General features: G+C 35.6%; 2 protein-coding genes across 2 annotated transcripts; both read left to right on the forward strand.

Annotated features, from left to right (window-relative positions):
* The first annotated feature begins 1120 nt into the window (after window positions 1-1120).
* Window positions 1121-6268, forward strand: LOC106386655. The gene is made up of 9 exons (XM_022699720.2): window positions 1121-1697; window positions 1770-1822; window positions 2217-2299; window positions 2383-2463; window positions 2665-2770; window positions 2923-2982; window positions 3242-3534; window positions 3850-4379; window positions 4911-6268. Exons 7-9 carry the CDS (start codon window positions 3322-3324, stop codon window positions 4996-4998), a joined length of 831 nt encoding a protein of 276 aa, XP_022555441.2. The 5' UTR covers window positions 1121-1697; window positions 1770-1822; window positions 2217-2299; window positions 2383-2463; window positions 2665-2770; window positions 2923-2982; window positions 3242-3321; the 3' UTR covers window positions 4999-6268.
* Window positions 6269-8521: 2253 nt separating this feature from the next.
* On the forward strand, window positions 8522-9938 carry LOC106383480 (glutathione S-transferase T3-like). The gene has a single exon (XM_048751170.1). It carries the CDS (start codon window positions 8799-8801, stop codon window positions 9708-9710), a length of 912 nt encoding a protein of 303 aa, XP_048607127.1. The 5' UTR covers window positions 8522-8798; the 3' UTR covers window positions 9711-9938.
* Window positions 9939-15801: the final 5863 nt, after the last annotated feature.

Here is a 15801-nt window from a genome sequence, read left to right on the forward strand (position 1 = left end):
ATTGGACCGCAACTCAATCTCTCTCTCTCCTTCGTCGGCTTCTCTCCCGAAATCATTTTGGTTTCTCTTCCTCCTCGAAAGGACGATCTCTCCATCGATCTCCTTCTCACTCGAATCTCTGTTGATTTTGAACTCGATCGCCGCTCGATTTGGCGTTTTCCTCACCGCGCTGTCGATTTCGTTTCTATCCCATGGTGTGAGGCTGTGATGAAGAACAGAAGAGAGAAGGAACTTCTTCGGATGAATCAGTTTGAAGTGAAAGGCTTGTTCGAGGGAAAGATTGAAGTCATACAAGAGGCGAGATAAGTACGAACATCCCTTCTCCGTAGAAAAATAAGTTGTAAAAACTGATGTCGATGATGATTTTGCATGATGATGTTGAGGAAACCGAGTTAGTGTTGATGATAATTTTGCATGATGATGTTGAAAAAACTCGAATCCTTTGCATAGAAACCGAGTTATTGTTGGTTGATTTTAACTAGTGATGATGATGATCTTGGGTTTCTTGGTTGATTTTAACTAATGATGATGCTTAAGCTTCGTGTGACTATTGAAAAATGGAGTCTTTTGGCATAGAAACACAGTTTGGGTTGGTTGATTTTAACAAGTGATGATGATGAGATTATTGTTTTTGTTTTCATATTGTTATACAAACAGAGTCTCCATGTCTATTGTTGTTGGTTATTGGTTTTCGTTTATCTCTTTACAGAGAACAAACTTTTAATTTTACTTTCTTTGTTGGTTGTCTGAGGGTTGAGGATGTGCGTGGAAGCAAGTTGATGAGTTATTACGGAACCACTCTCAGAAAAAGGTAATGGATTCAACGTCATCAAAGCTTCTGTCTTTCACTTCACAGAGGGGAAGAGGTAATTAAAAGCTTCTTCTCTGTAATAGCTGCTGTTCGTTTGGTTGCCGCAGCTACCTCCGTCTGAGTCTGCGGCAATTTTTTGAAGAAATCGTGTTCGTTTGGTTGACGCCGGAAGCTGCGTCTGACGCCGCGTCTGAACGCCGCGTCTTGCGGCTGACGCCAATAAAACCTGCGGTCGCGACGTAAATTATGCAGCCAGTAACGCAATTTACTCTTTTGCCCTTATATATTTAATTATTTACAAAAATACTTAACCCTAAATTGACGCAGCCGCACCTTCTTTTCCATTGACGCAACCTTGCTCGATCTCTTCTCGCAACCTTGCTTCGATCTCCATCTCATCTCTCTCCATCTAAAGCTCTCTCTCTGTCACCAGCTCTCTCCATCTCGAGCTGTCTCCATCTAAAGCTCTCTCTCCGTCACCAGCTCTCTCTCTCCATCTTTCTCCGTCACAAGCCTCTCTCCGTCACGAGCTCTCTCTCTCCACGTCTCTCCGTCACGAGCCTCTCTCCGTCACGAGCTCTCTCTCTCCGTCTCTCTCCGTCACGAGCTCTTTCTCCGTCACGAGCTCTCTCTCTCCATCTCTCTCCGTCACGAGCTCTCTCTCCAACGTAAACCCATCTCTCTCGATCTCGAGCTCCTCCATATCTCTTGATCTCGAGCTCTCTCCCCATCTAAAGCTCTCTCTCCATCTCTCTCCATCTCTCTCGATCTCAGGTGCTCTCTCCATCACGAGCTCTCCCACACAAACCCATCTCAAGCTCTCTCTCCATCTCCAACGCATCTCTCTGTTCTCCGACAAACCCATCTCGAGTTCTCTCTCTTCGAGGTAATAGTCGCATTCTCTGTTTGATACTGATAGTGATGGTCTCTGTTCTAAAGCATTGATGGTATGTTGCAGATTCTTCAAGTGTGAGATGAGTTGATGGTGCAGTGTGAGGATTGTTCTGAGTGGTAAGTGTTTTTGTTTCACATTAGTTTTAGTGTTTGAAATCTTTTCGTGTATTACTGATGTTTGTCTTCCGAGAGCTTGTTGCATTACCACTGTAATATTGTTCTGAGTGGTAAGTGTTTTTGTTTCACATTAGTTTTAGTGTTTGAAATCTTTTCGTGTATTACTGATGTTTGTCTTCCGAGAGCTTGTTGCATTACCACTGTAATATTGAGTGTTGCCTCTTATCATTAGTATAAGAACTAGTGATCAAACCTTTTGTTAGTGTATTGAATGGTCATTTTCTTTAAGTCATTTTTTTTTTGGCTAGCTTCTCTCGTACAAACCTTTGGGCAGTACATATCATCACTCATTTCTTTGAAAACCTTTCTTCATGATTGACCTTTCCTCGTATAGAATCTGAAGTTGAAGAGGTTGCTACTTGCTACTGAGTTAAGTGGAAAAGAGAGCTATAAAGGAGACATACTTTGTTGTTGAAGGTACAATTTAAAATACTTTTTGCACATTTTCTCTGTTCTAAATCATCTCTGTTCTTAATCGTTTGAGTATTTTTTTTTTCCAGCTGTGTCTGTGTGTCTCAATCTCTCCTAAGCTTTGTCTGTCTCTCACTCTCTCGAGACCCTCTCAAGCTCACTCTCTCAAGGTATGATGTTTTTGATTGATTAGTTCTGTTCTGTGACTACACAATGTGACGTTCTGTGTATAGGTGTTTTTGTGATGCATTTGTTTTACTCTCATCAGTGAGTCTGTGATTAATTAGCCGAATTACATCACCAATACGTCCTTGCTTGTACATTTGAGTCTGATGTTCTGGTTCTAAAGGTCTGTTATTTTTTTTTTGCAGGTCTCAGACCCTCTCAAATTCAAGGAGACATACTTTGTTTGCAGCTAGCCTTCTTCACCAGATAAAGCAGCCTTGAATCTAGCTCCACTCGCGGTCAGTCTTTAAGGTAATCATCTCCATCTTCTATGCGCTGCTTGGTTATTGAATTGAATGAGAGCATATGCTTTATCGAAATACTAGTCTGATCCTTTCTGTGTATGTTTTATTTTTTTTGTTCTAATAAGAGCTTGTCTGTTTTATTTTCTATCTTTTATGCAGGCTCTCTCGTCTCAAGCTCACACTCTAAAGTTCCTCTCACTTCTTAAGATGACAAAAGATGTAAGGCTCTCTCACATTAGTCTTGTTATATATATGGAACTGTCAAGTTAAATGTCTTGCTTTGTTTGTTTATGCTTTATGATTAATTTTGGTGTGTGTTTAGACTTTAGCACTTGTTGCTCTCATTCCTTCCGTGCATATCTTAATTAGTCTAGTAGTGCACTTTTAACTTGACTGGGATCCTTGAACGATTATTTTATTCAATAAATGTCTTGCTTTGTTTGTTTATGCTTTATGATTAATTTTGGTGTGTGTTTAGACTTGGCCTCCTGAGGAAATTAGGTATTTTTTCAACTCTATGCGGAAGAGAGAAAAAAAGGAAATAAAGTTGGTATATCAATGAATAAAGTGGGGAAAAAGAACATCATGGAGGCGTTTGAACAGCGGTTTAAGAAGAATTATCCGGATTGGAAGCCCTTCAAGAACAAATACGACACTAGTAGGAAGAAATACATCAAGATTAGGACGCTGACTCAAAATAGGACAGGGCTTGGGTTTGATAACATGGGAAGGATTGACATGTCAGATGATTGGTGGAATGAACGCGAAAAGGTCAGTTTCACATTCTCTCTTTTGTGAACTTAGCTGTATATGTTTGTTATATAGTCTTGTATCTGTCAGTCTTATGTGTCCCAACTGATATTCAGAAATGAAAAAGTCTAGTGTCTGTCTGTCTCATGTGTCCGAAATGAAAAAGTCTAGTCTTGTATCTGTATCTGTTTGTTATATAGTCTTGTATCTGTCTGTCTTATGTGTCCCAACTGTTATAGAACCATCTGTTGTCTGTCTATCTCATATGTCCTAACTAAGATTCAGATTCAGAACTCATTGATGGTACTGACTTACTCTTTCTTTTTTGTTATATAGGAGTGTCCTGGGATTAGAAAATCCGTATGCAAAGAGATTGATAATATGGATATGTTTGAAGCGGAATTTGGTGGTGTAGTAGTAACTGGAGCTGAAGGATGGAGCACTCAACATGGAGAAGCAAGTTTGGATTCTAGAGTGGGTGGAGATGATGAAGCTGATTCTCAGCCAGCAGCAGAGACTCAAGCATTGGAGACAGAAACCCAACGCCAAGCTCAGCGCCAAACACAGCCAGCAGCTCAGACTCATTCTGAGAGTTCAAGAGGAAAAAGAAAGCGTAAGGAAAAAGATATGGTTGTAGAGGCTTGTGTGAAACGGACTGAAGCTCTTGAGGTGAAGAACATGATAGCGGAACGGATGTTGGAGCGTCAAGAAGCTTCTAGTGTTGAGAATGTGTTAGAGATACTGTCTGCATTGCCTGAAGTGAGAGAGTGGTCTCCATTATATGAAGCAGCAATGGAACTTCTTATAGATAGTGAAGGGAACCGAAAAGCCTTTATAACAATGAAGACAGATGAAGCTAAGATTAGGTTTCTTGAGCTTAGGATCAAGATAAAATGTGATGATTGAGTAGTTTGTGAGTTTGGTGATCTTGCTGGAACTAGTATGGAACTTAGGAGTAGTCTTTTTTTTGTGATCTTGCTGGAACTAGTATGGAGCTTAGGACTAGTCTTTTTTGTGATCTTGTTGGTCTGATCTTTGTATGAAACTCTGCCTTTTGTGGCTTTATAATTTTTATAATCAGTTATCTAATCTTAGTATTGCTTTATAGTCTTATAATCAGTTATGTGATCTTGTTGGTCTGATTTTTATAATTTTGATTGAATAGTTTCTTTCCTGTCTTGGTTGGAGGCAACTATGAAACATGTGTTGTCTGATCTTGAGTCTTTAAACCTCACGTGTATTGTTTCTTATATTCCAAGATCACGTGTATTGTTTCATATTGGTCTTGGTCGGTTTGCAACAGATCACATGTCTTGTTTCTTATTTATATCTTGAGCATTTATTTACTTGAACTTCTGCCTTGGACTGATGATGATTTATTCAATATGGTTTTGTAGATGCTTGAAAGATGGATGTTGGAAGATGAGGATGGTGATTATGATGATGAACTTGGTTTGTTTGATGTGCCTATTACTGAGAGATTGAGTCATAGAACAGATCGAGGAGTAGGATGGCGACATGTTCAACAACTTATGTATGAATCTGATCAGCAATGTTATGACATTCTTCGAATGAATCAAAGGACTTTTGAAGCTTTGTGCAAGATGCTAGCTGAGCGATATGGATTGAAAGAGACTCACCATATCTACCTTGAAGAATCTGTGGCGATGTTTCTCGAGACTGTTGGTCAAGATAAGACGAAGCGGGATATTGCTGCAAGGTATCAAAGGTCATTGGATACAGTGCAAAGGAAGCTTGATGATGTCTTGAGTGCTATTCTCATGTTTGCAGTGGATACATTAAGACCACAGGAAGGCGAGTTTGGAAGAGTAAGTCCTGTTTTGAGGAATGATGATCGGTATTGGCCTCATTTTAGAGATTGTATTGGAGCACTTGATGGAACACATGTCTCGGTTCGCCCTCCAAGTTAGAATGCAGAAGCATATAATGGCAGAAAGCAAGGACCTACAATGAATGTTCTTGCTATATGTAACTTCGATATGAAGTTCATATATGCATATATCGGTGTACCTGGTAGAGCACATGATTCAAAGGTCTTGACTCATTGTGCGAGGAATGAGGCTTCTTTCCCACATCCTCCTCCCGGAAAGTATTATCTAGTTGACTCCGGATATCCGACGAGGACAGGTTATCTTGGTCCGCATCGTAATATGCGATATCATCTTGGCCAATTTGCTACAGGAGGACCACCAGTTAGTGCACGGGAGTTGTTTAACCGAAAACATTCAGGTTTGCGATCAGTGATTGAGAGGACATTTGGAGTATGGAAAGCAAAATGGAAGATTTTGGATCGTAAGCATCCAAAGTATGGTCTGGTCAAGTGGATTAAGCTGGTGACAGCAACGATGGCGCTACACAACTTCATACGTGATTCACATCGGGAAGATCATGATTTTGTACAATGGCAAAGTGATGATGATGGAGATGGAGAAGGAGAAGAAGCTGATAGTGACGGTGATGATGATGATGATGATGGTGGTTGCGGTGGTGGACATTTTGTATATGAGCCGACCGGTGATAGAGCGATGGAAGCTTTGCGTGATAACATCACAAATGAGTATAGTAGAGGTCATTTACCGTATTAAATGTTTTAGTTAATGACTTGTTTTTTCTTTGCTTATAAGTTTGATTATCATTTATATGTGATACTTATTAAGACTTTATGTATTTTTTTTTATCAACCAACTTGATGTATTATTTAGCTTTTGTTCGTGATAAATATTTTGAAGTATTATTTTTGTTTTAGTTTATCTTATGATTTATGACAAAAAATAATGTTATACTTGTATATTTGACCAAAAAATAATGTTATACTTGTATATTTGACCAAAAATTTATTTTCAAGTAAATATAATATTTTTATGGATGTAAATATATTTAAGCTACATTTTATTTATTTAAAATATAATTTTACAATTTTTTAAAAATAAAAAATGAAGAAGTGAAAATAGCCGCAGCGTCTGTCAAACGAACAACCCAAAACCTGCTTCCTGCGTCAGCGTCAGCGTAAGCGTCAACTTCATGCGGTTTAGAAACAAACAACAATCTGCGTCAGCGGCAGCGTCAGCAAAACGAACAACAATCTGCGTCAGCGGCAGGGTCGGCAAAACGAACAACAATCAAATGACGCCGACGCCGACGCTGCCGTTGACGCTGAAAACCGCGGCAACCAAACGAACAAGGCTACTATAGAATCATTGAGAAACATAATGCTTTTGCCAATGAAAATTGAGTTTTTATTGGTCACTTTGGTGCATGTACATTAGAAACAGTCTGGTTGCTTAAAGATACTTCTAAAGCTATGTACAGTACTTGTTCTTTTGATTTCTGGAGATCAATTCATGTATTCTTTAGAACACGAAGTTATAATAAAGTGTTTGGATTATGTAAATTGTTTACATAATGTACGGCCTTTTCTGGTTTCTCCTGAAACCCATTAATAAACCATTCTGAAAGTGTTTCATCTCTTTTAGAGACAATATCCCACTAGTGAAGGTTAAGGCAGATTTTTGGACCCAGTTATTGTCTTCTCTCAAGAACAATGAATCTCTAAGTGTTGAAAATGCTTTGTTAGTTAGTTTGTTTCTTCCGCAACAATTCTTGTCTCTAGATAGGTCATCTTCTACTACAGGTATGTTATTGCGTAGAGGGACTAATGAAGGTGCATTAGTTAATATGGATTTGGGTAATTAAAGGATTAGTTAGTTCTGTGATTACTGACTTTAACATGTGCATTATGCTCTACCAAACTCACAGTTGAAATCTTTTATATATTTTAATATCTTTAACACAAAAATTAAGGTTGCTTTACAAATTACAAATCTGTCAAAAACATATTATTCGCATAACAAGAAGCCGAACTACTTTAATTTAAGAAGAAAAAAGGAACTATTGAAAAGGTGGCACTGTATCAAAAGCAAAAAATACCAAACAATTTTTAAGAAAAAAGCTTTCCACTCCTAAGACCAAGTCCATCGGAGATTCCAAAGCCCGGGTCCTACAAAAAAGAGGAAAAAATTAAATAGAAAATGAAAAGAAATGAGAGAACCGGTATTTAAATGGGCATTTTAAGAACTGGTAAGGATCCCTACGTGGCACATTATTATTGGACCGCAACTCAATCTCTCTCTCCTTTGTCGGCTTCTCTCCCGAAATCATTTTGGTTTCTCTTCCTCCTCGAAAGGACGATCTCTCCATCTTCTCCATCGATCTCCTTCTCACTCGAATCTCTGTTGATTTTGAAGTCGATCGCCGCTCGATTTGGCGTTTTCCTCACCGCGCTGTCGATCTCGTTTCTATCCCATGGTGTGAGGCTGTGATGAAGATCAGAAGAGAGAAGGAACTTCTTCGGATGACTCAGTTTGAAGTGAAAGGCTTGTTCGAGGGAAGGATTGAAGTCATACAAGAGGCGAGATAAGTACGAACATCCCTTCTTTGTAGAAAAATAAGTTGTAAAAACTGATGTCGATGATGATTTTGCATGATGATGTTGAGGAAACCGAGTTAGTGTTGATGATGATTTTGCATGATGATGTTGAAAAAACTCGAATCCTTTGCATAGAAACCGAGTTATTGTTGGTTGATTTTAACTAGTGATGATGATGATCTTGGGTTTCTTGGTTGATTTTAACTAATGATGATGCTTAAGCTTCGTGTGACTGTTGAAAAATGGAGTCTTTTGGCATAGAAACACAGTTTGGGTTGGTTGATTTTAATAAGTGATGATGATGAGATTATTGTTTTTGTTTTCGTATTGTTATAGAAACAGAGTCTCCATGTCTATTGTTGTTGGTTATTGGTTTTCGTTTATCTCTTTACAGAGAACAAGCTTTTAATTTTACTTTCTTTGTTGGTTGTCTGAGGGTTGAGGATGTGCGTGGAAGCAAGTTGATGAGTTATTACGGAACCACTTTCAGAAAAAGGCAACGGATTCAACGTCATCAAAGCTTATGTCTTTCACTTCACAGATGGGAAGAGGTAATAAAAAGCTTCTTCTCTGTAAGTAGATTTTCTTTAATGGTTGTTGGATATTGATTAGGTAGGGAATTAAATGGACTTTAGGTTTGAAGTGATGTAGTTTGCGTGGTTGTTTTAGTTTTAGGTGTGGATATTGATTGCCATTAACAACAACATACATTTAAAAACTTAAAACTTCAACAACTAAAAAACTTTAACAACATTTAAACTTGCCTTTAAAACTTTAACAACTAAAACTTTAAGAACTATAAAACTGGACTCCTAAGCTATTGCCTTCGCCAAAGCTAATGGATCCATATAGCCAACATTCTAGCTTTCAAAACCTCTTAAACAGTCAAAACCCGAACATCACTCAACACCCTTATCAGTCTGTCCCTCTTGAGCCTAGTGTTGACCTCTCTGCGTCTGATGCCTCTGTGTTCGGTTCACAATGGACTGAAGATGGCCATGAAGATGCAGAGACTGTGTCTGACCGTAAAGAGAGACGTAAATGGTCACCAACAGAAGATGGTGTGCTAATAAGCGTTTGGTTGAACACCTCCAAAGACGCAGTGGTTGGGAATGAGCAGAAAGCAATTGCGTTTTGGAAACGAATTGTTTCTTATTTTGCTGCGAGTCCAAAGGTGGATGGTTCTCAAAAGAGGGAGGCAACGCACTGTAAACAAAGGTGGGGGAAGATTAATGAAGGCATATGTAAGTTTGTTGGATGTTATGAAGCTGCAACAAAACAGAGATCGAGTGGACAAAATGAGAATGACGTTTTGAAGATGGCCCACGAGATTTTCTACAATGACTACAAGGTAAAATTCACATTGGAACATGCGTGGTTGGAACTCCGCCATGATCAGAAATGGTGTGGAGCTTCTTCAACTAAGGATAAAGTTCATTCTAAAAGAAGGAAGTTAGATGATCAAAGCGCACATTCATCAACGTGTGTGCCAGGAGAGGATGAGCAACGGCCTATTGGTGTGAAGGCAGCCAAGGTGAAAGGAAAAAGGTCAGTGAGCAAGCAAACGAACTTGGAAGAGGAAGGAAAAGAGATTCAGAGCATGTGGGAGCTTAGGCAGAAGGACTTTGCTCTCAAGGATGCTCTAAACAAGCAAAAATTGCTTGACAGCCTAATTACCAAGACTGAGCCTTTAAGTGAACTCGAAAGTGCCTTACAAAATAAGCTTATTAAGGATATGTTGACAAGTTAGTTTGAGTGTTAAGTTGTGTGTCTTTAAGCATTTTCTTCTATGTCTTTATGCATTTGCTTATCTGTCTTTATGCTTCTTGTTTCTCTGAACTTGTATCGACTCTTTGTAATGTGTGAAATATGACTCTAGACTCTTAATGTTGAATCTTAATGTATAATATTGGTTCTGTTAGTATGTTTAATATGACTCTCGACTCTCTCTGTGTTAATGCCTTGTTTTTCTCTTGGTTGTGTATACAGCAGGTTGTCACAGAAGAAAAAGCCAAGACATGTGAATATATGTGACAGAAGAAGCCAAGACATGTGAATACATGTGACAGAAGAAGCGCCAACTTTATGCACACATGTGACTTCGCTGGTATGTTCTGTCATGATATTGGTATAGTGTTCGGCTTATGAGAAAACACAGCTTAACTCACACTCGTGACTTGCTTTCGCAGGTGGAGCCAACATGTGACAACAAAAAAGACAAGAGCATGTAATAGAAGAAGTTGTGTACTCTTTATAAACCTTGCCGAGTGTAATATGAAATGTTGTGTTTCCTTTTGTAATAGAAGAAGTTGGCTTTCTTTTTGTGACTTTGTCTCTAAACATTTCTCAAGTTACGTTTCTTTTTGTGACTTTGTCTCTACACATTTCTAAAGCAAATTCAATTGTCTCCGAAACGCCAATATCATTTCTCCCAAACTGCTTTACCCTTTCTCCCAAGCTCCAATACCATTTATCTCAAGCTCCATTACCATTTCTCCCAAGCTCAAATACCATTTCTCCCAAGGTCAAATACCATTACCATTTCTCTTAAAGCAAATTTAATTTCTCTTATCATTTCTCTTCCCAAGCTCAAATACCATTTCTTTTGCCATATCTCTTCTAAATGGCTTCTTCTTCTAATAATAATATTGAAGAAATGATGGATGAAAATTTCCGATCAACATTTCGAAAATCTCCTCATTCATAATGAAAATCGCCAAGAAGCATCAAGGTCAAAAAAAAAACAAGCCTACATTGAAAGACAACGGGAACAAGGACACATGCAGTTATGGAAGAATTATTTTAGTGAAGATGCAACAGATCATTCTCACATGTTTCGACGCAGGTATCGAATGAACAAGCCCTTGTTCATGCATATTGTTGATCGACTCTCCGCTGAAATCCCATACTTTCAACAAAGAAGAGATGCTACTGGAAGGTTCGGTCACTCTCCGTTACAAAAGGCGACGGCAGCAATTCGTATGATGGCATATGGTTGCCCAACAGATGCGGTCGACGAATACCTCCGACTTCGTGAGAGCACTGCGCTTTTATGCTTGAAAAATTTTGTTGAAGGAATCATAAATTTATTTGGAGATGAGTATCTAAGAAGACCCACGCCAGAAGATCTTCAACAACTACTCGATATTGGAGAGATACGTGGATTTCCCGGGATGATAGGAAGCATTGACTGTATGCATTGGGAGTGGAAGAATTGTCCGACCGCATGGAAAGGTCAATATACACGTGGATCAGGAAAGCCAACCATCGTTTTAGAAGCGGTCGCTTCACAAGATCTCTGAATATGGCATGCGTTTTTTGGACCTCCAGGTACATTAAACGATATCATTATTCTTGATAGATCACCGGTTTTTTATGATATATTACAAGGTCGAGCTCCAAAAGTTAAGTACATTGTCAACGGACATGAGTACCATTTGGCTTACTACCTCACAGATGATATTTATCCAAAATGGGCTACTTTTGTCCAATCTGTTCCACTTCCGCAAGGTCTGAAAGCATCCTTATTCGCTACCCATCAAGAAGTTGTACGTAAAGATGTCGAGCGTGCTTTTGGGGTTTTGCAAGCTCGATTTGCCATAGTCAAAAATCCAGCTCTTTTGTGGGATAAAATAAAAATTGGAAAGATAATGAGAGAATGTATCATTATACATAATATGATCGTAGAAGACGAACGAGATGGGTACACTCAGTTTGATGTATCAGTTTTCGCACAACCGGAATCAAACCAAAGTTCACAAGTGGATTTCACGTATTCTACAGATATGCCTTCAAATCTCGGCAATATGATGAGCATTCGGAATCGAGTTCGTGATAGAACAATACATCAACAATTGAAAGCTAATTTGGTAGAGAATATATGGCAAAAATTTGGAACAAATCAAGATTTCAACTAATCGGCGTCATTTTCGTTCTCAATTTTTAATTTGTATTTTTAATATGCTTTTATGTCATTTTAATTAAATTTTAATTTATGATTTTATTTTAAATCATTCTACTTTTAAAAAAAAATTAATTTTAAGAATCCCTATGAGATTCTCCCATTGGAGGAGGAAAAATTAATTACCACTAACAAAAGTTCTTAACTAATCAAATCGATCTTATTAACCACTAATTTAATCATTAGAACCCATTAGAGGTTCTAATGGATGGACATGCTCTAAAACGTCGAAGATAGTCGTCGTATCTGAGAAAGAAAAATAGGTTTCTTCTCCTCGCTCACCATAACCTCAACAATAGCCACAGAAGCCTTGACCGCCACAGCGTCCCCCGGCAAAAGGACCACCAACATTAAGACCACGACCACGTCCGTTGAAGAAAGGACCAAAATGGTTATCGGTCTCCTGACCGCGACCAGGACCACCGGAAACACGACCAAAACGGTCAAAGGTCTCCTGACCATGCACGACCGGGACCATATAAAAGACGATCATAACGCCTCTGACCAAGACCATCTGAAAAACGACCAAAACGGTCATCACTATACCTTTCATCAGATTCCTGCCCAAAATAGAATTGATCGATAGACATGTTATCTGCCTCCGCTTTTACACTAATCGATGAGATCAACAAATCGATCTTTTCTTCCATCTTTTGAAGACAACTATCCATCCTTTCTTCAATCTTCTGAAGACGATCAGCCAATCCTTGCAATATCTGCATCACATCAGATGTTTTCTTCTCGATCACAGCAGGATCTGCTTCAACAGTGGTGGCAGACTTATTGTCCATGGAGAATATGAGACGCGAACGAGTTTAGGTTAAAGAGAGAGTTGAGAACGGTAAAAACCCTAGACGCTTAGGAAGAATGTATTTATAGACTTTATATGCTGGCTTGAGGGACAAGTGTCTTTCATTTATTTGTGTTAAATTATTTTTGAGGATCGTTAAAGTTGATACATTTCAAAATTATGTTAATTCTCTAAATATATATACTCTGGTCTATAGATTTGTATCATACTTTTTTTGGTCGATTACTACAAATTATCAAGGATTTGTACTATTTCTTTTCTATCATTTACAGTATTCTGTAAATTATGAGTTATGTTTTTCTGAAAGTTTCCAAAAATCAGTGTCTTCCAATATGTCTATTTTTATTTTTAATTAGGCGAGGATCTGCTCCTTTTGCGAAGTAATACAGTAGAAACTCTATAAATTAATATTTATAAATTAATAAATACTATAAAGTAATAAATTTTCTCGGTCTCAAGTTGAACCGGTTCAAAATATGACATAAATCAATAAAATAATAAGATAATATTTTTTTTATAAAATCCTATGTAAATACATGGTCCCATTAAAATTACAAATTAATAATATAACAATATATACATTTTTTATTAGTACAAAATTAACATTATATTGTTGGTTTTACACTCACAATAAAAAATTTCTATATTTTTTACATTTCAATATATTTCGATAATATTTAGTAAAATTATATCTAAAATTACATTTAAGTTCTATAAAACATAAAAATATAGATTAAAGAATATACATTTTCTCGCTTGAGGGGCATATATATGTCTTTCATATATTTATTTTTCCAAATTATCTTTCCGGTTATTGTGAAATTGATTTAGGTAGATTTTAAAGATTTTTAAAGTTGATAGATCTTAAAATTATGTTGATTCTCTAGATATATATACTCTGGTCTATAGATTTGGATCATACCTTTTTTTTGGTAGATTGCTACAAATTAACAAGGATTTTTGATATTTCTTTTCTATCATTTGTCCTGTAAATTAAATATGAATTCTGTTTTTCTAAAATTTTCAAAAAATCAATGTCTTCCAATATTAACATGTTTATTTTTATTTTTTATTTTTAATTAGGTGAGGATCTGTACATTTTGCGAAGTAATATATATCTTTAAATGTTACTTTTTGTTTCAGTCTAAACTTTATTAGATAAAAAATTAATATTAAAATTATCTAACTTCATAATATAGACAATTAATGTATTAAATTATGTCCTTTAAGAGATATAAATTTGAATCAAAATCTTCTTTAATAATAACCGAACCATCATTAGGCAAGCAAGATTTAAAATCAATCAATTATTCTAATTGTGGATTAAAAATAATCTCAATGACATTAAAGGCATCATCCCAAATTTAATGTTAAATATATATATATATATAGCTTATAAAAACTAATGATTAAAACTAAATTTATAGAAAATATAAAAAATTAGCAAAACTTATGCAATTATAAATTTAAGTATGTTTAATAATAATAATCATTATCTAAAATAAATTAATAAGAATATTAATAATTTAGGATTTTATTTTATTTATTAAAATTTGGGTTAAAATTTTCATAACACATATGAACAAGATTAGTTTTTAAATTTATATAAAGACGATATATTCTCCGAAATTCAAAAACTTAATTAGGGTATTTTTAAAAATATTCATTGTTAAGACTTATGATTAAAACTAAATTTATGGAAAATATGACAAATCAGCAAAATAATTTATCAAATAATAGTACTGAAAAATTTCAATGATGTTTATTAAAACTGCTTACTATAATATCTAGTGTCATCCTAAAATTATAAACAAAATGATAACATCGCTAAAAAAAATTGTTTATTAAAACTAATGAATTGTGAATAATAATATATAATTATTTATTTATTATAAATAAAAATAGTAGTGGTATGCATATAATATGGTTAATATGTTGAAATAATATTATATTAATAGTTCTAACTATATTATGTTTGTACTGATATTCTTATGTTATTTTAGGTTTATTAGTCAGGAAAATACCATTAGTTCAAATGCACTGAAAATAAAATTAAAAATGGTAAATTAGATTTTTGAACGTATTTCAAAAGATATGTATTGTTTGTGGAAGGGTTCATGTTGTGATTTACTGAGATTTCTTGTATTCTTTAAACAGAAAGTTATAATAAATTGTTGGATTATGTAATACGGGTTCTTAAGTTTCTCAAAAATTACCCGAAAAGATATATCGTGGGACCTTGTGGTCCAATGGTACCAGACAGGCTCTGGATGCAAAAATATTCTGGGTTCGATTTTTATGTTGTGGAAGCTAAATCACATTGTTCTGTTTACCACGACTGCGGATCCGTCCATGTAAATACCCAAGAGAGGGCATGTCGTGGGCTACACCTCCACCGAATGGCTAACTCTGGGTTTTTAATAGACTTATGTTTAACCTTCTTAAGTTCAAAAAGATATATCTTTACCGCACTCAATTATTGCATCTTATATATTAAAAAAGAAGTCACAAACTTGATTCATGTGTGATTTTTTAAAAAATGGACCTAATGGATCTATTCCTAGAAAGTCATGTTACATTTAATATCTAATGTTATCATTTAAATTTTGGGCCTACAAGAAATTTTTATTGGGCTATCAATAATTTGATTTAAACAATAAATGATCGATTGGATTTATAGATAGTATAAATTAAATAAATATAATTTAATATTGTAGTACTGTACATCTATATGCTAAATATTTAAATATTTGTCGATGTTAACTTTTAAAATTATAAAGATGTTTTTTAAATAACAAAAATCATATTATCTAACAATGATTAATCTTTACTACCTTAAATCAATGAAAACAAATTTTAAAATATATAGTTTATTTTAAAAATTAAACAAAAACTAAATGTTTAATTATTTACTCGATAATATAAATCTATGAAGCGAAAAGTTTAATTTTTTTAAAACTTTTTAAATTTGTAAAATGTTACAATATCTTTGAATATGACAATAAAACAATATTTTACTAATCCTTATATATATAATTACGATTTTAATAATGAAATAATAATCCAAAA

This window comes from Brassica napus, chromosome C3, assembly GCF_020379485.1.
Source record: "Brassica napus cultivar Da-Ae chromosome C3, Da-Ae, whole genome shotgun sequence".
NCBI lineage: Eukaryota > Viridiplantae > Streptophyta > Magnoliopsida > Brassicales > Brassicaceae > Brassica > Brassica napus.

Coding starts and splice junctions, on each gene's coding strand:
- LOC106383480 (XM_048751170.1), top strand. CDS start 8,799: ATGGATCCATATAGCCAACATTCTAGCTTTCAAAACCTCTTAAACAGT.
- LOC106386655 (XM_022699720.2), top strand. CDS start 3,322: ATGAATAAAGTGGGGAAAAAGAACATCATGGAGGCGTTTGAACAGCGG. Junction 3,535..3,849: donor GGTGGAATGAACGCGAAAAG/GTCAGTTTCACA, acceptor TTTGTTATATAG/GAGTGTCCTGGGATTAGAAA. Junction 4,380..4,910: donor ACAGATGAAGCTAAGATTAG/GTTTCTTGAGCT, acceptor ATGGTTTTGTAG/ATGCTTGAAAGATGGATGTT.